This window comes from Puma concolor, chromosome E2 (genome assembly GCF_028749965.1).
Source record: "Puma concolor isolate L17-30 chromosome E2, mPumCon1.1.hap2, whole genome shotgun sequence".
In the NCBI taxonomy this organism is placed as follows: domain Eukaryota; kingdom Metazoa; phylum Chordata; class Mammalia; order Carnivora; family Felidae; genus Puma; species Puma concolor.
In genome coordinates, this window is record NC_141681.1 from 34,987,490 (window position 1) to 35,011,737 (window position 24,248).

General features: G+C 52.3%; 1 protein-coding gene across 2 annotated transcripts in view; it reads left to right on the plus strand.

The window, feature by feature from the left end:
* Positions 1-24,248, plus strand: part of ZNF423 (zinc finger protein 423) — a 334,487-nt gene that overhangs the window by 305,055 nt on the left and 5,184 nt on the right. For both annotated transcript variants that reach the window (XM_086689498.1, XM_086689500.1), the window contains one exon: positions 1,012-1,127. In XM_086689498.1, coding sequence (XP_086545624.1) covers positions 1,012-1,127 — 116 coding nt within the window. The remainder of the gene's footprint in view (positions 1-1,011; positions 1,128-24,248) is intronic.

A 24,248-nucleotide genomic window follows, 5' to 3' on the forward strand; every position in this document is an offset into this window, starting at 1 on the left:
ATTTCTGAAGTGCTCACCTCCCAGACACACAGCTGCCTCAGGACCACCTCCTGTGTGTGCCCAGGGCCAGGGCTGCCTCGGACCGTTGTCACCGGGAGCTGTGACCTGCTCCATGACGGGCCTAAGGAAGGGGCTCTGCTATGGGGAAAGTCCCTGCACACTCACACCTCTCTGGGGTGCATGAAAGTCTTAGAACACCCTGGTGTCTCTTCCCCCTCAGTCTCGGGAGCCCCCACCCGTCTGTTACCATCACACTCTGCAGTCTGGGTGGAGGCTGGCGTCGAGGGGCCTCAGCTGCCAGGTCTGCTGATCCGGGACACGGGGACCCCTGTGTGGAGATGTGAGGATGCTGTTAACAACCCCAACAAGAATAGCAATTTGTGTTTATTGAGCACCTTCTTGTACCAGACAATGTGTTGAGTTTATTTAATTCAAATCTGAGCTCTGCCACTTGCTAGCAGTGGGACTTAGGACAAGTCATTTAACATTTCTGGTGCCTCAGTTTTCTCTTCTGTGAAACGGGGTAACAGTTGTCCTGCCTTACAGGCCTGTGCTAGAGTCAGGAGCCCACAGACGATATCTGGCAAGTAATGATGATTGATGATGATGATGATGACGGTGGTGGTGGTGGCGGTGGTGGCAATGACATTCCCTGGACTAATTATGTGCCAGGCCATTTTTTAAGCATTTTGCAAGTATTAGCCCATGTGATCCTCCCCGCCATCCAGTAGGCTATAGACTTTAATGACCCTCGTTTTTCAGAGGAGAAAATAAAGCCCAGAGAGGTTAAGTGATTTGTCCAATGTTGCACAGTCCGTAAGTGGCAGAGCTCAGCTCCACTGGCTTGAGCCCCCTCTAGGAGCTCCCAGCGATGCTCCCAACAGCCCGCTTTGGGCTGGCTGTGTCCATGGTTGGGTGATCCCTGCTTGTGAATGGCGTGGGGGCGGCTGCTCCGGGCGGCTGGGCTGGTGTCCCCAGAGTCTGGCCCCTGACAGCCGTGTCTGTGTCCAGTCTTTGTCCAGGCCAACAAGTTGCAGCAGCACATCTTTGCTGTGCACGGGCAGGAAGACAAGATCTACGACTGCTCACAGTGCCCACAGAAGTTCTTCTTCCAGACCGAGCTGCAGGTGAGTGCTTGTCCGCCACACCCCCCACTCCTGCTGCTCTTCGGGGCCTCCATCAGCACCAAGGGTCTTGGGGTGAAGCCACGATGGTGGGGTCTTATACTTAGCATCACCCCAACCAAAAAAGCAACAGGGGCCGGTGGCGGCCCTCCTGCAGGCTGGAGTGGGGGTGGTCTCCTGGCCTCCGTTGATAGCATTCTCAGATGAGCCGGGCTGGAGCAGCTGAGCCCGGAGAGGAGTCAGAAGGCTCTCACTTGCGGTGTTTCTGTGCAAGCTCCTTTGCCTCTTGGGGATTCTGTTTCTCCACCTATCTTACATGATGGCGTTCGACTGAGCTTTGGATCTGAGGCTGGTGGTCCGTGTGGCTCGCAGGGCTGAATCCTGGGGCTGTATGCGACCAGGAACTGGGTCTGGGGTCTTGGAGCTTCCAGCTCTGCCTAGGAAGGCCAGAAAAGTGACAGCAGTCGGGCTGGGCCCCAACTCAGAGGAAGGGATACCCCCCACGGGCCCGAGACTGAGGTAGCCCTCAGGTGCTGCATGGTGGCCTTGACCAGCTTCCTCAAATCCCCATCCAGGGCCTGCAGTGGCTGAGAGGGACCTCATGAGGGGCGGCTGTCCTCTGTAGGCCCCTGCAGCCACTCCTCTTGTCCCACCTGTTACTGGTTTCTGAGGACACAGATCTGTGTCCAGGTGAAGCCACCTTCTTGCCAGCTGGCTTTTGTTACACTAGATTGGTCACATGTCCACCCAGAAATACCGTGCACACACACACACACACAATACCACACCCCAGAAAAAGTACCACACGGACATCCCCAGAAACACCACACGTAGTACACGCAGACATGCTGAGACACCATATATTGAAACAGCACCATTTTCAATAAACAGCATGAGGGACTCACACACCAGCTCTTGAAGCTTCCACTGGGCAGTGACACACATCTCCTCTCATGTTGTCTTGGCCAGATACAGTCATGTGGCCGTGCCCAGTTTCAAAGGGGACAAAGGAAGGTAATCTGCCCTGTGCCCAGAAGGAAAAGAGAGCTGGTGTTTGCCACACCCTCAAGCACTGTGCACACCATGACCCACAGGGTGCATCTGCCCACTGGAAACCTGCGTTGCCTGCACAGCCATGCAAAGGTGGACCCTGCCCTCAGTAGTCACACCCTTCCTTGGGGATGAGGCTGAGGCCACTGCAACAAGGCTGAGTCATAAAGTCACGGAGCAGCACTGGGGTCCCCCTTTTTTGGGGTTGAAGGAACACAGCGGTAGCCTTTGCAGGGCAGACCGCCTCTCACTGTGCTGCAGCCCATCCACACAGCCGGGCCTGGGCCCATCCTGTCTGCATGGGTGGTGACAACCGTCATCCAGAAGAAATTAAAAAGGGGCCATGGAGGACATAGTAAGGACTCATCATCAGGCAGTCAGGGTCCCTTCCTGTGGGCTGGCCCCGTGCCAGGGTGGGCAGAGCTGACGTCACCCTGTCACGGTGTGGGGCAAAGTTAAGGACCCGAGAGGGGGTTCCACTTCCGAGGGCCACCAGCAAGGTGATGACCCTGCCCAGGGCCCACCGCTGTCCCCACCTTGACCCACAAACTGAGCATGAGCCTCTGTGCTAAGGACGGCTGGCTGACCCTCTCCCCCCTGACCGAGGGACATTAGTGCCAGCACCTGACTGATGAGCTGTCCAGGAAGTACCCTTGCACGTCTGCTGGCCACGCGTCCTTCCATGTGCAGCCTGTGTGTTGCCATGCTCCCACCTGCCTTACCTGCCTAGCACAGCTACCAAAATAGACCCCGAGTCCCCAGACAACTGAAGCTTTTTATGGCTCAACATGGCAGGCTTCTTTTAAACCCACTAGCTCCTGTACACTCTGATTTACTTAAACTTGGGACGTGCTTGGCCCTCTGGTCCTCCCACATTGTCCTGGGTGCCAAGAAATGGATGCTCTCCTCCCTTATTGGCCTGAAGTTTTCCCCAGAGAAGTTGCCCAGTCCTGCCTTTTTTGAACTTCATCGGTGTCACTGTGCCACAGGCCCACCTCGTGACACAGAGGCACAGGGAGCTGTGGCTTCAAGCTGGCTCTCGCTTTGGCTACACTCACCCAGGGCTGCAGACTGTCCCGGGCATCAAGAATGGTTCACATGAGCTGGGTCATCCCGTCAACCTTTAAGGCAGATCCTCAAATGCTGAGAACCTCGCTACATTATAGCCTTAACCAGTGACTATTTTCTGCAATTAATGATTTTAATTACAGCCCATTTAAATGTGGAAGTGTTGTAGCAACACCAAATGTATGCAAATAATGGCTCTCCTTAAGTAACTTGAAGAGCAATTATCTGGGTTTTTTTAAGAGGAGGGTTTTTCAGGCATTGAAGTTTTCATGGTCATTACGCAGAATCTGGGGCCAGTGGGCAGGTATGTTGTTTCCCAGGGGTGACATGTTGGGGTTCGTGTCTACAGCAGGAGACAGGGTCCTTTTTGGAGCCTTGACTGGCTCTGCTGGCCATTTGTCATTTGGGTCCTGCTGGGAAGTCTCAGGGAAACTACTGTTTGTAGGGACAAGTGACTGGGCAGAGAGGGCTTAAGATATAAGACCTAGGATTGTTTTCATTGTAGGACCGGAATGCCAGAGGTGACAGAGATGGGGTCTGGCCCTGGCAGGCTTGGGCTGTGTCACAGTGGCGTGTCTACCTCCAAAGAGAATGTTCTTTTAGGATGCATTGACAGGAGCACTGTTGCCAGGATGAGGTGCAATTCCTGTTTAGTTCTGAGTTCAAGTGGCTTTGCCAAGACCGACATTAATTTTAAGAACTTCAGACAGACGGGAACACATTCATAACAGAGTGATTAGGAGCAGAAGAGGGAACTCAGCTTTGTTATCCATTTGTTCAGAGTATGTGTATGGAGGTCCCACTGTGTGCCAGGCACGAGACCCAGGAACTGACAAGACTGTGGTCAGTGAGACAGAGAAACACCCACAGGGCCTGCATTCAAAAAGGATCAATAGACAGTGCCCTGTAGTGGTCACCACAAAGAAAATAAAACCAGGTAGTAGGTGGGGGTGTGATGGGGGTGAGGTTGGATAATCCTTGGTGAGTGTGGTCACCACTCACCCACCACAGGAGGGAGGGCCTCCCTGAGGAGGTGGCATTTGAGCTGAGACCTGCCTGGTGAGAAGGAGAGAGTATATGGAAGAGAGCCATGAGTGCAAAGGCCCTGTGGCCAGCCATGACTGCAAAGGCCCTGTGGCCGTGTGATCCAGGTGTGTTGCTGGGAGTGGAAGGTGGCTAAAGCACAGTGAGTGGGGAGGGGTGGTGTGGAGAGGGCCGGCAGATGGAGGCCAGGTCATGGCAGGGTTTGTAGGGCAGCAGAGGAGTTTGGATTTTATCCCCATTGTGATGGGAATCCAAGCAGGGAAGAGGTATTATCTGATTTCCACCCTCAATCAAAATTTAAGAAGTCTGGTCTTTGAAAGACACTATTAAAGGGCACCTGGGTGGCTCAGTCGGCTAAGCAACCGACTTTGGCTCAGGTCATTATCTTGCAGTTTGTGAGTTCGAGCCCCGTGTTGGGCTCTGTGCTGGAGCCTGCTTCAGATTCCGTGTCTCCCTCTCTCTCTGCCCCTTCCCTGCTTGCACTTTGTCTCTCTCTGTCTCTCAAAAATGAATAAACGTTAAAAAAATTAAAATTAAAAAAAGACTGTTAAAACAAGAAGTCACAGACTAGGAGAAAATATGTACAAATCACATATTTGATGAATAACTTGTATCCAGGGCATGTAAAAAAAAAAAAAAAAAAAAAAAACCCTTCAGAACTTAACAACGAGGGGAAATCCACTGTAAAACAAGCACAACATATCAACGCTTCACCGAAGATGTGGGGGTGCTCAACGCGATTATAGTCAGGGAAGCACAAACGTAAACCACAATGCAATGCCACCGCACACCTATCAGGATGATTGAAACAGAAGCAAAAAGCCAGCAATGTGAGTGCTGGCCAGGGTGTGGAGGGGCGGCTGAAACCCCCACATGTTGCCGTGTTTACCCCAGAGCACTAAAAGCATGCTTCCACAAAAACGTCTGTGGATGGTGGCCCCCCACTGGAAACCCCTTAATTGTCCCTTACCTGGGAGCGGGTGGACAGATGTGGTACATTCATGCAGTGGTACACTACTTGGCAATAAAAAGCAGCCGCTGATTCACACAGCAACTTGGATGAATCACAAATGCCAAGTGAAAGAAGCCAGATTCAAAAAAGGCTCCATACAACATGGCTCTATTACCTGGCGTCCCAGAAAAAGGCAAGACTATTGGAACGGAAAACACCAATGGTTGCCAGGGGCTGGAGGTGGGGGAAGAGACGGGGGAGACAATATAAGGTTTGTGTACATACACACACACGTACCCAGGGAGCTCAGGCAGCATGCTAGGCTGTGGGGATCCAGCCTGACTCCAAGTAGCTTTCAGGGGACCATTTGCCAGGAGAAGATGTGGAAAGAGGGGACAGTTGTCTTCAAGCATTTTAAGCTCTGCTCTCATCATTCCAGTGGACCCAAGACTTCTGGAAGTGGGCAGAAACTCGGGACAGGCATGTTGCTGAGAACCATGGCTCAGGCATCGCTCTCTGGGGTTAGCTCACGCAGGGTGGGGAATTAAGTTGTAAGGATACAGGAGTTGCTTTTGGTTACCAAGAGCAGGCAGTGTTGTTGGGTTTTCAGTGGCCCTGTTCTTATGAATCAAGTACTCCTGTCTCAAGGCGGTGACATTGTGCCTTCTGCCTCTTCCTGGTTCATACTGTGTTCTTTTTCTTTCTGAAGCCTGACTATCTGGGCTTGTCCATACAAGGAAAAAGGTGGCCAGTGTTGCCGTGGCTTCTATCATTTCTGCTGAGACAGACACAACTGGGTATTTCAACAGAGGGGATTTAGTGTGGGGATTTGGTTACACAAGTAGCCAGATGGAACACCCAGCCAACCCAGAAATAGTGACTGCAGAAAACAGAGGGCATGCAGGCAACAGGTTCTAGATCCCTGGAGAGGGAATCTGATGGTTGAGCTCTGATGGTTGATGGTCAGCTGCCCCACCCTGCCCAACTGAACTGTGGTGGGGAAGGGAGCATAGGCTGGTAGGCACTGCATATGTCCACTATGTGGGAAAACGCTGTCCAGATGGAAAAAAAGGAAAGGTAGTGAGGTCCCTGTCAGTAGAGGGGTCTGAAATGCTGCAGAGCAGGAGGCAGGGAGCACAGTCTTTGTGAAGCAGCTCTGTATCTGAAGCCTTGTCGTTTACCAGCTGTAGACCTCAGCTTTCTTATCTGTAAAATGGGAGTATTAATAGTTTGTACCTCATAGTTGTATTGTGAAAGGCCCTAGGCACTGTGACTGGCACATAGGAAGAGCTTAGTATGTGCTACTTGTTATTATTAGCAGTTACCATTATTTTTAGCATTATTATTGGCATATTATTAGGCATTTAAGGGTCAGATGACTTTTCAGGGTCTCTTCCACTAGGGATTTGCTGTGATTTCATGATTTCTGGCCTGAGTCTGAACATAGTGAGATGCTGGGTCCCTCCATCTCTGGTGGCCAGCCAAGTGCGAAGGCCACGGGCACAGGACACCCACACTGGGGCACCGGGAGGAGCTGGGTATGCAGAGCAGTGAGGCAAGGTGGAAAGGCCACAGAGGCCAGGGCTTCAAGTCCCCTTCCCGCCTTTCACTGCCTTTCCAGGCCTTTCCTCTGGATGGTTTCCCCTCAGCCTTGCCCTTAGCCCCATGGAGGGCAATGTGAACATTTGGTGGGGAGGCTGTGAGACAGCTCTGTAAGCCACAGACCCCAAAACTGTCAGACCTGCTGGCCTGGCATTTCCAGCCTCAGGCCTCAGCAGATGAGGGCCTGGGGCCCTGTGGGCCCCTTGCCAGGGTTAGTGGACCCGAGTGGAGGGGGCAGGCTCAGCTGCCCAGCCCAGCTGTCTCTGAATCCCTGTGGACACCTCTGTGCCCACAGACACTGGGCAGGGATGCACCTCCTCGTGTCCTTCCTGAGGCTCACCGTGTCCTGTTCTTCACTGTCACCGAGAGAATGCATGAGGGAGTGTATGAATGACTAGCTGTGTAGGACCGGCCTCGGACATGGAGGGCAAGCTCCCCATGAGACTGCCCAAGAAATAGCTTTAACAGCCCCCTCCCCTGGGTGGCTCCCTCCCGTGGGCCACTCTATGACCTAAGCATTCTGCATGGCTTGTCTCAACACAACCCCATGACGTAGGTGCTCTTCTGCTCGTTTACAGATGTGGAAACTGAGACTCCAAGAGCTTAAGTGGTTTGTCCAAGGTCACTAGCAAATGGCAGAGACACATGCAAAGCCAAATTGTCTTTGCCACCAAGGCAAACAGAAACCCTCCAAAGTTTAAATGAATTGCCATTTATATGAGCTAATAGATTTAAATGAGGCCTGCAGTGCTGAACTATAAAAAGCCTTCATGTCAGGGGACCCAGAAACTATTTTAGTAGTTGGGCCAAGCAGGTAGCACAAGTAGCAGTAACAGGGGATTCGAGGGAACCTGCTCGCAGGTGGGCCCGTGTGGTGCCGTGGGGCCGGGCCTGTTCTACGCGGTGTTCTCGAGGTTGGAGCTTGGGGCCAGGGGCCTGCCGACCTTGGGACAAGCAAGGAGGTGCGTTCAGCTCAGGCTAGGCTTGGGGACAGGCAGGATGAGATCTGGTTGTGGAGACAGGGACCTCAGGAGACCTCAGGCCTCCTGGTGTCACCACTTTCTCCCCTTACGGCGGCCTTGCCGGGTGCTGTCACAGGGAGCCTCGCGCCAGAGAAAGTGTCTGTTCAGTGAAGGAAGGTCTGGCATTCCTCAGGCCTCTGTGACGGGGCTGGGCTGGGCTGGGCTGCGGGGGAGCGGAGGGCCTGCCCTGCGCCCTGGAATCTAGACTCCCTTATTGACAAAGCGAGGGGCCGCAGGAAGCGCTTCCTGAGCCGGGGCCTGCAGCGGCAAAGCGGCCAGGCCTGTGTCGAGCGGGCGCATTTAAAGGATTAGTTCACGCTGTTTGCTTGTGTGTGCCTAATCATGCCGCTTCCAGCTAAATGATTACAATTGATTAAAAGCAGAGCTAGGTATTCTAACAAGCAACCTGGAGCCCTTCCAATGGGGGTGAGCTGGGCCCTGCCAGGCTGAATCCTGGTATCCGGCCAGGGGGAGGTGTCTGTGAGCCAGGGGTATGGTCTGAGCTCCGTTGGGACCCTTCCTCCTTCGCTCTTGAGAACATTTGAGTTGACCCTTCCCCTCATTCCATTTTCTTTTCTTTTTCTTTTTTTAATGTGTATTTAGTTTTCAGAAAAAGAGAGAGAGAGAGAGAGACAGAGCACAAGTGGGGAGGGGAAGAGAGAGAGAGGGAGACACAGAATCTGAAGCAGGTTCCGGGCTCTGAGCTGTCAGCACAGAGTCTGATGCGGGGCTCATACCCACGAATCGTGAGATCATAACCTGAGCTGAGGTCAGACACTTAGCCGACTAAGCCACCCAGGTGCCCCACCCTCATTCCATTTTCATTTAAGAATATTTATGGAGTACCAACCATAGGTAGGCACCACCGCCAGGGCCCAGGATGCGACTGTGAATACCTAGACGTGGTCCCTGTTCTCCCCCAACTGACAGTCTATGGGAGACAACAATGATAAGTCAATAAACACATGAACTAGGTCATTTTAGACTGTAGAATTTTGAGAACAGTAAAACACTGTGTGGTGGTGGAAAATGAGTGTGTGTGTGTGTGTGTGTGTGTGCACGCGCGTGTGTGCTCACACGTGTGTGTGTCTGGGCAAGGGTGAGAAAATGCTGAGAATGAGAAATTGGACTGGGTGGCCAAGGAAGGCTGGCATTTCACCTGAGTCCTGAAGGTTGAGAAGGAGCCAGTGGGGGGAAGGGCTGGGGACCTTCCAGGAAAGGTGGTGTAAACAGCCAGTGTAAGGACTCAGAAGCATGGACAGATTTGGGGCGTCCAAGGAGCAGAGAAAAGGACAGTGGGGCTGGAGGTGGGGGAACACCTTCTTGCTTCGTTCTCTGGACTGTTCCTACCCAGCCTGTTCAGTGAGTTGGATGCTTCCTGGCTGCGCTGTACCTGCTGATCCTTCTGTTCAAGAAGAATCTCGACTCCCTTCTCTTCTTCTTGGGCTTCAGGGTCCAAGTTAAGTGGTCCCTTCTCTGAGAAGCCCTCCCTGATTCCCCCTCATTTGTCTTCTCTGGCCCTGGGTTTAACCCCTTGATCCCTTTGCCGATGAAGATTATAATAACTAGGTCTACACCTGAATCCCCACCCAAATGTGAGTTTCGGGCACGTGAAAACTCCCTCTGCTTGCCATCCGTCCAACCATCCAACTATCCATCCATCCATCCATCCATCCATCCATCCATCCATCCATCCATCCCCACATGTTTTACCATATTTTTTGAGTCCCTGGGAAGTAGGAAAATAAAGAGAACACAAACAAGGAAAGGAGAAAAAGCAGGAGGGTTGCAATCTAGGGTTGCAGAGTCTAGGAGCTGAGTTCTTAAATTCCTGGTCCTTATAAGATGGGTAACCGACGAGCCAGTTTCCTTGCCTGCATGCTTGTGCCGTCAGATCCAGCCAGATAATTATAACTAATAATAATTAAAAATTAAAAGTGCTCTAGGCACATACTTAGCATTTGACTCTTTGGCTGAATTTTCTGTGAGTAGCAGCATCTACCTGTGTCCCACTTTAAAGACAGCCCAGTCCCTGCCACCCACTGCTGCTGGGAGAGCAGGGCTGAGCTGGGCTCGGCCTGGGGGAGCGAGAGGGAGGTGCCTGGTGACAGTAGTTCTGGGGAGTGAGAACCTGTTGCTTGCCTTGGAGTAGCCTCCAGTTGGTTCCATTATTTTCCATTGCCGACATTTGTACCTCCCCAGCCTCAGTTTCCTCATCTGTAAAGTGGGGTAAGACCCACTGCCTCGGGTGGGTGTGAAGATGGGACCTCATGTGTGAAAAGCGTTTAGAATATAAGGCTTCCTGCAGGAATCACAGGGTATGATCGCTTTGTGTGTCCTGCCTTCCCCACGAGGGCAGGACACCAGAGCCCTCCACAGCTTGAGTTCTATTCAGTGTGAATTCTATGCAGCCCACACCTGTGGACAGGCAGCCTGGGAGCAGCTGTGTGATCTTGAGCGAGTCACTAATCCTTTTTGGGCCTCAGTAAATGGGGGGTAATGACAGCCCCTTCCCGTGGGTGTTAGGGAGAGCACAGGCAGTGGTGCCTGAAAAGCCTCCAGAACCAGCTTGAGGTTTGGTAAAAGCATCAGCACTACGTGGGCTTTTGGTTCACCCTCATTCGCTCGTTCGTTCAGTGCGTCGTGCATGGATGTGCTCAGTGTAGCCCATGAGTGTTTACTGAGCCCCTTCTATGTGCCAGGTGTGTGCAGGTGTCGAAGACACACAGAGGTCTAAGTCCCTCATCTGTTGTGGGGAGAGGAACAGAGAACTGATGAGGACAAACAGAAAGAATGTCTGTTATACGTTTGCGGCATAAGATAGTGTAACATGTTGTGTGTCGTTCAATCTTATCGTAAGCTAAACATAACCTAACATGACTGCTGTGCCAACTGGGTCCCTGTGATGTCACAGGAGGTGTGGGGGCCCGGGATCTCCCCCTTTCTCACTGTGCCTCCAGACACTGGGTCTCTTGATCTATTTACCCTTCTGGGGGGCATGGCCTTCCCTGCTCACAGTAAAGTGTATCCGCATCATCATCTCTTACCACTGCTACCACTTGGGGCGGCTGAGCCTCCTGAGGGACTGTGTGTGGCAGTTCAGGGTCTGCATCTGGAGAAGACTGAGGAGTGGTCACAGATGGCTCCTTGTCCTCCCGAGCCTGGAGCGCAGGCCTGAGCCCCTCACCCCAACATAGTAAAAATGAGACAACGTTTCGTGAATGCTTACTGGAGCCTGAATCCCTCCCTTCAGACATGTAGTCTTTTGAGACCTCGTAGTGACCCCCAAGTGTGGGATCCTATGATCTCCATGTCACAGATGGGTAAACTGAGGCTCCCCAGGGTCACACAGCTGCTAGAGTTGCAGAGCTGTGAACGAGGCAGGCTGACACTAATATCTGTGTTCTTAGCTCCAAGGCTGAGGCAGTGGGCTTGAAGGTGACTATCCACCCCTTAGGAGCCAAGTGCAGGCCTCTGGGGGCTGGGTGCCAGGGGCCAGGTGCTGGGGGCAGGCAAGTCTTCCTTCCCAGGAGAGCAAGAGTTCTAGAACATGACTCATAGGTGGTGTGGGTCCAGGGCAAGTGACTGTCCCTCTCTGGGCGGGGTGGGTGAGCAGTGGCTACCGTGGTCATCGTACAAGGAGCAAAAGAGAAACAGGCCCTGGGAGGAGCCTGTGCCGGGATATGCAAAGATGCCCTCGCAAGACCCGGGGCTCTGCCCGCTTGAGCAATGAAGTGTGTGGAGGCCCAGGTGGGGACTGGGGGGGCTCCCCCCGAGGCCCAGCTCCGGGCAGAGATGGCACTTGGAATCGGCCTCAGGCTGCCTGTCTGCCCATCAGAGCCTGTCATTCATGCCCTAGGGCGGGGGGCCAACCAACTTAAGAGGGGCACCGTGCCATCATGACAGATGGGCACGGGGGAGCTGCCAGGAGCCTCCAGCCAGCGGCCATTGTGTGTGCCGGGAGCCCAGCCCCTTGCCAGAGCTGTCCCAGCCCGGACCAAATGCCTTCAGTTTCTTAGAAACAATAGTAATACTCATAATGGGGTGTCGGGTTGGTCCAGGGCTCCCAGAGGTTGACCCCTTACAAAGCCCTGCCTCCCCACCTCCCACTGACTTAGACAAAGAGGCAGCCCGACTTACAGGAAAGACACAGGCCTTGGGGTCTGGAGGGTGTGAACCTCAGAGTTGCTTCTTGCTGTAACTTGAGACCCTGGGCATGTGACTCTCCTGAGACTCACCATCCTCCCATGGACATTGGGCTAGTGCTGTCTCTCCTGGAGGCTCGTTATGGGGGTGCAGCATAGTGTTTATGAAACAAGGCACATAGTGCCCAGCCAAGGGGGGCCTAACAGGAGGGGATGGTGTTGACATAGAACTGATGTGATGTTGTCCCACCTTGACAGACGGAGACACAATATCATGTCATGTCACACGTCTAGTAAGAGCTGACCTAACCCTGGTATGGAACAGCAGTGACAGAAACAGCCCCCAGGTACTGTGGGGAGCCCTCTGCATCGATTATCCTATTTAGTTCTCAGGAAAGTTATATGAAACCAATGCTGTTGTTCTCCCCATTTTGCAGATAAAGAGACTGAGGCACAGCTAGGCAATGGCAGAGATGGGGCTTGAACCCAGACAGCCTGGCTGCAGAGGCTGAGCACTGAACCACTCCACTGAATACCATGGGCAGGCTTTTTCCTGTTGTTAAGTCCGCCCATGTTAAAAACGAGGCCTGCTTTGTCCTTTGATGCAGCAGTCTGTCTTCCCAACTCGCTGGGAGCCAGGCCGGCTGCCTCCTGCAAAGGTACCGGGGCCAGGCATGGCTGGGGAGGCTTGGCCCCCACCAGCTGAGAGACAAGAACCGGGTGCTCTTGGCGGGAGCCTGGATTGCACTCTTTGGTCGAGCAGGAACAATTACTAATGACATTTAGAAAGAAATTAATGATGAGAAATGCAAGTTGGCATTTCAGGAGCGCCAGGCAGCAGCCGCGCGTCCGCACTCACAGGAGAGGCAGGGATGGAGGGGGGCGGGCGCAGAGGGGAGAGGGAGGAGATGGCAGAAATTAATTTTGCTGTGTCAATAATGAACATGGCCCCACTCGCTTTGCTTCTGGAGTTTAGACAAAATCAAACATGGACTGGCTGGGGCCGGTCCAGGGCTGCAGTGAGATCCCCTGTGTACTAGGTTCTGCATGGAGGCAGGTGACAGCTTTGGTTTGGTGTCTCCTTTCGGTGGCACCAGGAGGCAGAGGGGTGGGCTGGGGACAGCAAGAGGGGAGGAAGCCGCCTGAAGACTGGACCATTTGGGCACCAATCCAAGCACCACTTCTTACCCATTGCATGAGGTAGCAAGCTGCTTCTCCTTGCTGAACCTCCATTTCTTCATCAGTAAGACGGGGGACAATCGGAGATGTAAAGGTAGTGTATGTATGAAGAAGAGCCGGCCCAGTTTGGGCACACAGTAGGAGCTCAATATATTGTTAGGTATTACCGTACTTCACTGACATGTTTTAGATACACAACTTCTCATGATAACATCTCTTAAATTGGAATAGTTCACATGTGTTACACTTTAATTGGTCTTTTTTAAATTTGTTTGTTTGCTGTGATACATCAAATACTGGAGCATCTTATATTCTGTGGGTCTTGGATAAAATATAGCATTGACCGGAGATATGGTAGAAGGTAAGGAGGCCCCAAGATGCTGAAACTGTTCGGGGTAGGGTTTGGGCTTCCCAGTGGGATACAGGAGTATACCATCTCCTTCCTTCCCATCGGGTGCTCCAGAATGATGGAGAAGGACCCCACCAGTCTCCTGTCATGTGAAGGGGAGGAGATACACACAAGGAAAAGTTATTACGTAGTAACATTGACCATTTTTATAGTGTGAAGGGTGAAAACTTACAGCCCATGGCCAGGGACATCGGGGTCTTTAAATGGTGGTCTATGTTTCAAAATGGAGATTTCCTATAATTATAGTGGCTAAATATAGGTAGTGCTTATTAAGTGTCAGACAGTGTTCTTAGCACTTTTAAGCATTAAATATTCAATTCTCATAATGCCTCTATTATTAACATAAAGAAACTGAGGCACAAAGAGTCTAACAAACTCCCTAGACCACAGAGCTGGTCAATGCTGGAGCCAGGCTATCGGCCCCAGGTTCTGTCCTCTTTACCACTACACTAGAGTTCTTGATTTTTCTACGAATCAGACCCAGTAACCCCTGGACCATAGTTCTGGTGACAGCAATCAGCTACCCCCTTTAGACACAAGGATGTGCTCCCTGGCTCAACACAACCACACCTGGTCTGCCCCACCTGGTTCACCCTCTGAGCTCCAAGTTTGAGTCCTCTGCTGCAACACATCACACTTTGCAAATGTTATTCCACTGGTGCCTCAACAACCTGGGACCACTAGACGTGCCCTTTACTCTCTCCACTTTGCAGACCTGATAGCTGAGGCTGGGAAAGGATAATACTCAGGAAGAAGTGGAGCCCAGGGGGAAATGGGAAGTGTGTTCCACCTATATGGTTTGTGTGTTTGAGCAGGGGAGGCACGTGTGGCTCAGGGACCAGTCCCCACCTAAGCCAGACCTAGATGCACAGTCCAACAGCTGCATCCCTGACCTGGGGCACTACCTTAGTCTCCCCCATCCTTCCTGCTGAAGGTGCCACATCAAAAATGTAGGGTCATCCATGCTTTCGAGTTGACAGTGATGGCAGAACCTCATGGTTAGTATTCATTATGATAATATTGAACATCTGTATATCATTTTACATGTTGTAAAACCTTTTACATGTGTTATCTAATTTGGAGCTCATACCAAGTTTATGAGGTAGGTATCATTCATCCCACTTTTTAGGCAAGGAAATAGGAACTTAGAGAAGTGAAGTGACTTGTCATATATGTAGTAAGTGACTAAAGTGGGATTTGGACTTGAAAGCCCATTGTCTTTCCACCAACCCATCCACCCAACTACCTACTTCTGTATTCATGCTCTCCTCTTTCTCCTACTAGTCATCCATCTGCCACCCATGTACTTACCTATACATTCATTTGTCCATCCATTCACCATCCATCCATCTGTCCATCCATTCCTAATCCACCCATCCATCCATCTATCCATTCCTCATCTATCCATCCATCCATCCATCTTCCATCCATCATCCAGCCAACCAACCAACCAATCATCCATCCATCTACCTATTCATCCACCCATCTATCCATCCACCAGTCAGCCATCCATCTTCTAACCGTCCGTCCGTCCATCCATCCATCCATCCATCCATCCATTCAACCAGCCAGTGAACCAGCTAGCTATACATCCATTAGTATCGAATGCTAAGAAAGTGCCAGGAACTACACTGCTTTCATGACACCTTCCTGATATGCTCTGAATTCCATATTTACCTGCTACCCACCTCTCCCTCTGCCCCAAAATTGCAAATGGACTTACTTACACACACACACACACACACACAGATTGGGGATACAGATGATTCTTGGTTTGCCTCATGGAAGCCAGCGAGTTAGTTCTGCCTGGTAGTGGGAGCGAAAGTATAACGCGGACCTACTTGATCATGGTGGGGCAGGTGTGTGGGCAGTGATGATGTGCCCACAGTTTGGTTGGAAGCTGAGTATAGACAAGAAGGGCAGACAAGGTATTGCAGGCTGGGCCACCACGTTCGTCAGCCCCATCAGGGGGACCGGCTCCTGAGTAGTGGGCAGCCCCTGACATTCCGGGTAGCAGGGATCACATTTGCCCTTTCCTTTGTGCCAGACTGGACTTTTTCAAACGGGCAAAGGTATACACCCACGTGTTTCCACAAGAACCATCGCAATCATTAAATATAATCGGTCTCAGCTGCAGTTTTGATTGCTGGGGCATGCCTACAATTCATCACAGCAAATTAGGTCCACCTTCAGAATTGCTGGCCCCGCAGCCTGGGGGGTCTGTCAATGAGGGGAGCTGGGCTCTGTGGGCTCCAGAAGTCATTTTGCAGGGTGATAGGCCATATTTCTCAGAGTATCTGCCAGAACAGCTCTCCATCCACAGGAGTTAATTTTCTAGAAATTTCAATGACCCAGGAAAGTTTCCTATTTAGCAAAAATTTGGAGGAAAGTAGAAATGGACATGATCAAAGTCTTAAAATATTATTTATAAAACCTACAAGCACTGGCTTAGTTTAGGGACCTGGACATATGTGTTCTGTATAATTAGTGACCGTGTGACCTAGATTTTCCAGGACAGCTTGGATTTCAAGTATTCCATCCCAGTCATTGGCTATTTGTCCTGATTTTTGGCTTGTGAAATGTGACTATATCTAGAGCTGGGTTTTCTCATCAAATTTAAATTTTTTTAACGTTTATTTATTTTTGAGAGAGAGAGGGAGACACAGAATCCGGAGCAGGCTCCAGGCTCTGAGCTGTCAGCACAGAGCCTGACGTCGGGCTCGAACTCATGAACGGTGAACTCAAGCCCTGAGCTGGAGTCAGAGGGTTAACCCACTGAGCCACCCAGGCACCCCTCTCATCAAATTCTAATGAATAAAAATTTAAGTTGTAAAGGCCTGGAAAGATTTTGGAAAAATTAAAGGGAACGATTCTCTCCTACTTTTTTTTTTCCCAACGTGGCGAAATATTTAATGCCTGTAAGTGTGCCTCATGCTGACCCTCCTACCTCCCCAGCCAGGAGAGCATGGTCATTTCCATCCGGCAAGGTTTGAAAGCTTTCAGAGCCCCAATCCTCTTGACAAGATTTCTGGGGAGGCCTTTCCGCAGCAGGCCTCATCCCCTTCTGCTCGGGGGAAAGAGTCCCCGCTTATATAGCCCCCTGAGGTCCTGTGTTCTTCCGTGGCCTGGCCCTGGAAACCGGGCCATTGACAATAGCCTAGACTCAGTCACGGCAGGGGAAGCCCCGTACAGCACGGAGGCAGAGAAGGTCTGGCGTCCAATGCCAGCCAGTGCTTGGCAGGTGACGTGCCCCCTGGATGGTGCTGCAACTCACCACCCCGTCCTCCCCCCGCCCCACCATCCAGCCGAGGCCTCCACAGGCTGTGTCTCACTACCACAGCCTGTGCAAACTCCAGCTTCCAACCCTCAAGCCAGAGGTGCGAGGGCAACAGCTCAGGAACGGCTCTGGACACCTTGGCTGTGTGTGTGGAATGGGACCTCGCTCCTTCCCACCTGCCCACCTAGCCTGTAGGTGGTAAAAGCAGTTGTTTTCTCTAATTGTGGCAAAATACACGTAACGTACAATTTACGATCTTAACCATTTCAGAGTGAACACTTCAGGGGCATTAAGTCCGTTTGCTTTGTTGTGCAACCATGTCCACCATCCAGGAAACTTTTCTGCAGCGCGGAAAGTCGGTCCCCACTGAACACTTCCCCCCCCCCCCCCCCCAGCTCCTGGAAACCAGCAGTCTCCTTTCTGTCTCTCTGGATTTGACTACTCCAGGAACCTCACAGAAGTGGAATTACACAGTATTAGTGCTTCTGTGACTGCCTGGGTGCACTTAGCATAATGTCTTCAAAGGATCCGTCCGCTTTTAAGAAAAAAGCGTAACATGCCCTGGGCAGGGCGGGGCAAGGGACTCGGAGGAGCAGGGCAGCTCTGCTTCCTCTTGTCTCCCTGACCCTGTCAGTGGAGGCTTTGCTCCGCCACCGTTGCTTGCTGGCTGTCATTTCAGAAATGCTCGCCGAGTTTGTAGCAAGTGCAGGCTCTGAGCCGACATGGGGGGAACGGCAGCGAACTGAGAGATGGGGCCTTGCCTGCCACGCTCGGCCTGGTGAAGGTATTGCCATGACAGGGAGACAGGCAGGTCTGCAGCCTGAGGAAAGTGCCAGAAGGACAGCTGTGCAGATGCATCCTTGCGCCGGATGGGCGGCCCCTCGTTGAGTGGGCGGGAAGGCCTTTCTGAGGGGACTCAGATAGGATGAGAAGGGGTCTGAGAAACTGGGGGAGCAGGCTGGGCGGTGGGAATAGCCACAAAAGGCTGAGAAAGTGCCTGGCCCATTTGGGGAGCTGAAAGGAGGTCTGGGGAGCCCTGGCAGGCCTGTCAGGACAGTGTCCAGGGGGCTGGATTTCTAGGTGTGTTTGGAACCTGCTGGGAGATTAATCAGAGAGTTTGCCGATCCCTGCCCCTCGAGGACAGAATGCAGGCTGTGCCTCTCATGGGCACTTTATTTTCTCAGCTTCCATTGCCAGGAAGAGGGAGCCCTGGAGGGAACCTGGGTCATTGGCAGATGGGGGCTTCCAGAGGGTCCTAGTGGTGGTGTGAGTGTGGACAGGTTAGTTGCACACTGAGGGGAGACGAAATGCCAAATGTGACAACCCCTCAATCACTCTGTGGCACGTTGTCAGTGTAATGTCTATGTGTGTGTGTGTGTGCGCCTATGAGTGTGTATGTACATGTGTGTGCTAAGGATTGTGGGATATCTGTGAGTGTATGTGCATGTGTGCGTATATGCATGCATATAGAATATATGTGACTCTGTGTATGTGTGTGCAATTGTAGGGTATCCGTGAGGGTGTATATGTGCGTGTGCATGTGATTATGGGGCATCCATGAGTGAGTCTGTACATGGGATATTCATGGATGTGTGTGTGTGTAATTGTGAATTTTCCATGAGCGCATGTATATGTGTGTCTAAGTCATTGTGGGGGATCTGTGAGCGTGCGCATGGGATAGCTATGAGTGTGCGTATGTAACTGGGAGTTATCCATGAGTGTGTGTGTATATGTGTGCATGGGATTGTGGGGTATCTGTGAGTGAGCGTGAGTGTGCGTGCGTGTGACCAGGGGTTCTGTGAAGCGCGTGTGTGTGTGTCTGTTCGGAGGTGGGTGTGGGAAATAGGAGGAGCTCTGTGTACCATGTTACACTCACAAGCACCCCGAGGTGCAGCCACCCCACAATGCCTGAGACACAGTCAGTGGGTGATGGGTGGGAGGGTTCCTAAGTTCTTTGGGAGAAAGAAGGTACGAAGGGATGATTATCTAGACCCTTCAGAGGATGGATAGGACACACGTGGTCTGGCCTCTCCAAGTGGTGGAGGGAGGGCTCGCTGGCCCTTCTGTCTGAGATGGCCATTTTGGAGCGCCTGTGTGGCTCTGGCAAACATTGTTTGATTGGCCTGCATGGTGCTTTAAACATCGAGACATTATATATATATATTTTTTTTTTTTAAATGTACGTTTCAGTTTTCATTATAAAACTAGGTTGAGGGCGCCTGGGTTGCCCAGTAGGTTAAGCATCCAACTCTTGGTTTCCGCTCAGGTCACGATCTCACAGCTTGTGAGTTGGAGCCTCACATCAGGCTCTGTGCTGACAGCTTGGAGCCTGCTTGGGATTCTCTCTCTCCCTGTCTCTCTGCCCCTCCCTCACTCATGCTCTCTCTGTCTCTCGAAATAAATAAATACTCTTAAAAAAAAAAAAACTAGCCTGGGTCTGAGGAGGACTACCCCTTTCCAACAAGGCTTGGGTTCTTGGGATGACACAGTCCCCACCACACCTGACTGCCTCGCACTTGGCCTGGGCTGCACTCTCTTGCAGGGTGGACTCAACAGCACTGGGTCCCGGAGCTGGAGGCCCCTGTCCAGGCCCTGCTGCTCCCAGTCAGAGGAGCCCTGCTCACCACAGTTGGGTCTACTGGATCTCAGCTGTTCTTTTCCAGTACATCTACATTTACTGTGAGTTTGGTGCCCACACTGATAGGAGGCCTCAGTCTCCCCAAAGTATTCTGTGTGTGCTCTTTGAACCACAGATGTACTTTGAGGTGGGGAGAAAAACCCCTCTCTGGCCTTGGGAACCTATCCACCCAGTGCCATTCTACCGGAGTTTCAGGGGGTCTGGTTGATCTCTCTCCAGGCTCTGAGGTGCGTGCTTGGATTCCTGCCCTGCCCTGCCTTGAGTCCATCAGGCTGCAATCCTATCTTTTAGGGGTCTGGTTCTTTGAGTCTGAAAGACTCAGGCTCTTTGAGGGCATGTTTTATTTATTTTTTATTTTTTTATTTTGAGAGCACGAGTAGGGAAGGGGCAGAGAGAGGGGGAGAGAGAGAATCGCAAACAGGCTCCACGCTGTCAGCACAGACTGATGGAGGGCTCTGTCTCTCCGACCGTGAGATCATGACCTGAGCCGAGATCAAGAGTCAGACACTTAACTGACTGAGCCACCCAGGCGCCCCTGAGGGTGTGTTTTAATTCCTATTCGAGATGACCTATAGCCCAGGGGCCTGGTTCCAAGCAGGTTCTTGGCTGATGCCGTTGGAATGGACTTGCAGGTGACACCGGCCAGTTCACTGTCCTCACCAGGAGGGAGCCAAGGTCCATAGATGGATTTATGGTGCACCACTGCCAGAACCCTTGATTCTCACTCCTTAGTCCCGAGTCTGCTGGGAACCCCAACCCAAAGGGGCCCAACCATGGGGGACACCTCCTCCCTTTGGAGAAATAGCAACATTGGCCTCAGCCCAATTATTGCAGGACTCGGGGTCAGGGTGACCTCTGTTGCTAAGGTGGGGCAAATCTCTAAGCAGCCAACCACAGAACTCCCGCTGCCTTTCATGCAGCCACTACCTGAAGTCACCTGGTTGCTGGCCTGTGACACCCTGCACGCAGAAAGCACTGCATTCTGAAGTGTGCTTCCCCTGACTCTACTGTCCCTCCAGACGGGTATTATTAGTTTCCCTGTTTTGTTGGGTGCCTCCAAATGGGAGCCTGTTTACGGCCCAGACTCCTAATAGAAGGCTGCAGTTTCCCTCCTTATAATCTATTCTCTGGTGGGTTTTATTTCCAAAGCACAGCAGTACAGAACCTGCCCCTTTGGGAGTTCGTTGGGCTTTTTTTTTTTTTTCCCCTACAACAATCTTTTCTCTCCTTTCACTCAAAGAAAGATGTTTTCCCACCTCATGGAACCGGCGGTTGGCCAGGCCACCCGCTGGGCTCTTTTGTGTTCTGGGTGCTGCAGGGCACTGGCGAGAGGGGCATTAGAGAGGGCCCCTTGCCTCCCCGCCTGGGCTCCGGAAACCCAACAGTCACACCTCCAACAAAAGCTTTCAGGTGACATTTAGGGCCCTGAATCTGCTCCTGCTCTTGGCTCTGAAAGAAAGTGGCAAATCCCCCTGCCAAAGCCAACCGTGCTGCTCCCTGGAAGCTGGAATCTCCCTGCAGGCCAGGAGTTCCGGATGGATTGAGGCTCTCACCCGAGAGACAGACTTCCCCGGCTAAGCGGGTGCGACGCTCACTTCCTGCTGCTCTAGAGTGGCAGACGACAGCCTGTCTCGCTGTCTGGGAGACGGGACTGGGAAAGCCTTGCACACATCCCCGAGCATGGGGCGGGGGGGGGGGGGGGGGCCTTGCTTTTGCCTCAGAGGATGTTCCAGGGCTTTGTCCCAGGCCAGTGGGTCCCTAGCCTCACCCCGGACCCTGATGCCAAGGAGGGGTATCACTTCATACGGCAAACCTTGATCTGCTGTCTGTGTAAATGGTGGCTCGCTGGGTGGGGGCCACGGGGGGGACACGGGGTGCATGCACGTCACAGCCTGGGCCCCCCGGGGAAGCGGCTGCATCACCGGGCAGGCATTTAGAGGGAACCTTGGCCATCACTCACTCCTAATTTTAATGACGTGCATTAGCTAAATTGTGTTCTGAGTATTCATTCAGTGCTGTTTATGGCGTGCTCTCGAGTGCGCTTACCGTTTGTCAGAAGTGCAAACTAGCGAACATACGAGCCTTTAAGACAGGCCATCTGTTCGTCTTAGACCTTTGGACGATTGTCAAACGCTTCTAAAAATAAGTGCTCACTAGCAGAGAGGGGCTGCCCAGGTGATACACAGCAGAGAGGGAAGCAGGGCTGTCTGTGTCTGTACCCTCACCAAAGGGAGAAGTATAACTTGAGTGTTGGGGGTAGGGGGGAGGTGGAACCCAGGAAGGGAGCAGAGGGAGGTGGGGGGCATGAAGGCCCTGCTGGTACCCCTTTTTGGCTGGAGGTGTGAGCTTTTCCCTGTTCCGTCCCTTTCATGTAACTCCACAGCTCAAATACCTTCGATGGCTCCCCATGGCCCAGATTTAAGGGCGAACTGCCTCGTCTCGCATCACGGAGCCTCATCAATAAGGCCCCCACCTTCCTTTCCAGGCTTGTCTCCGTGGCACATACCCTGTGCTTCTGCCAAGCTGAATTATTCATTGTTCCCTCAGCATATGCTGTGCTTTCCACATTTCACAAGCAGAACGGCGCCGTGGGTAAGAGTGTGCTCTGCACACAGACTGCATGGGTGCGGATCTGGCTCGGCTGTCACCAGCTGCAGGATTTCCATGCTCTCTGTGTTCATGCCTCAGTTTTCTCATCTGTAAAATAGGGATAACAATCGTATTTAACTCCCAGGGTTGTGAGGTTTAAATGAGTTAGTATAATCAAGGGTTGAGATTAGTGCCTGGCACACAGTGAGCACATGATAAATGTTAGCTGTGATCATTATCAGTTTTATTGGCACCTCTGTACCATTCTCCGGGGGGATCATTCTCCTTGGAAAACTGTGCTCATGCACCCACACACGTACACACACACACAGTGCAAACCCTAACCAGGCCATCCTCAAATGGGCAGCTGGAAGGCTGGCTTCTTCCTTAAGCACCTGCCTCTCAGAAGTCCTCTTTCCCTAGTCCCTTTTTGCAAAATCTCATCCCCTCCTTTGGCCGTGAGCTTGTAAATGGCCAAGATGTACCTTATTCTCTCTCTGTCTTATGCCTACTGCACTGCACAGGGCCAGGCTCCATGTTTGTTCAATGAACAAACATCAGAATCTCACTTAGCTGAAACATGGCTTCAATGTTAACCTGAAGTGTCTACCTTTTCCCCTGGAAGCAGAGGGAATATCTTCCCATGGTTAAGGCAGATTTTTGGACCAGGCCTGTGAGAGCCACCGTGGCTGCAGCCTGCCAGGGAGTAGCCTAGCGGTGGGCAGTGGGGAGAAAGGCCATCCACCACAGCCTCTTTCCCAACCTAGAGCCAGAGAGAGGTGATGTGGGGTCAAGGTGAAGCCAGGTGGGTTCTGCAGGTGAGGGCAGGTAAGACGTTCTAGGTGTTAGGGGGATAAGTGTTCCTGCACCCTTAATTTGCCACAGGGATGTGAGGGCCAAAGCCCTGGGACCAGTCCTTCTCTGGTGGCCCTTAAGAGTGAGGGTGTGTGAGTCTGGCTCCCCCGCCCCCACGGAACTGTGAGCTCCTCAAGAGAGAGGGCCCAGCCTTCAACTCCGTGTGCCAGTGCCTGGCTGGGGCCTGACACACAGGGAGTCCGTGAACAGCTGTGGAAGAAATGAGTAAATGAGTGGCTGAATGAGTGGATGAGTGCATACCTCTCTCCCCCACAGAGTCTCCCTGAGCCTCCCCTCCTCACCAGATACCTCACTCTGCCCCCAGGGGGAGGGGGGCGGGAGGGAGAGCAGTGAATTGTGGGACTGAGGCTATACCCAGGGGGTTATGGGGAGGAGACAGTACCTTTAGCAGACTTCTGCTGCTCCTTCTGCTGCTCCAGAGACAGGAGCCTCCAACACTCTGACATCTCTGGAGCACTCCTCAGATCCTGCCAGCCCTTGGAGGAGGAGCTGGGAGAGGCATAGTTGTTCGGATCATCAAACTCCGTGTGGCCCACACTGCAAGCCCTGAACCCCTTGGTGCCAAGGGGGTCCAAGGATCCAAGGAGGGAACAAACAGCCCTTCTCTCACAGAGATCCTTGTCTGCTCAGGAAGACTCTCCTGGACACCATTTATGGAGCACTTTCTCTTGGCCAAGCCTGGGAGCTGTGCGTGCACGTTAATTTCCGGAGTCCTCAGGGCCGCTTGGGAAGAGGGTTCTGTTATTACTGCCCCTCCCCCTAGTCCAGAGGTCAAGGACCTTGCTCAAGGCCACATGGCTATCAAGTGGCAGAGTCAGAATTCAAACCCAGGACTCAGCCTGTCTCAGCCCACTAAGGCTACTTGCGATCCCCCGGGCAGTGGTGACTGAGAACAGGGCACTTGCTCAGGGCCAGGTGACATGCTAGGACTTTACGTTTTGTCATCAAAGTAGCTGGAGCACAGGAATTGCAGCTAATAATGCAGTCCAAGAGGGACATGCAGTGCAGAGAACTCCTCTCCAGCCTGTGCCTGTGCATCTTGGGGTGTGCAGAGAAGTCTCTTGTTACTTCACAGACACTACTGTCCAAGCCAGCAGGTAGCCAGTGCCTCTGGTCTCCCCCACTTGACACTGTTGGGGGTGGGTGCCATAAGGAGACCAATAAGGGTCCCAGAGAAAGGGACAGAAAGCAGAGCTAAGACCTTGAGAAGGAACCCCTGTTGCAGATTAGGGAGGGGCACACTGTGTCCATGTGTGTGTGTGATTGTTGAGGT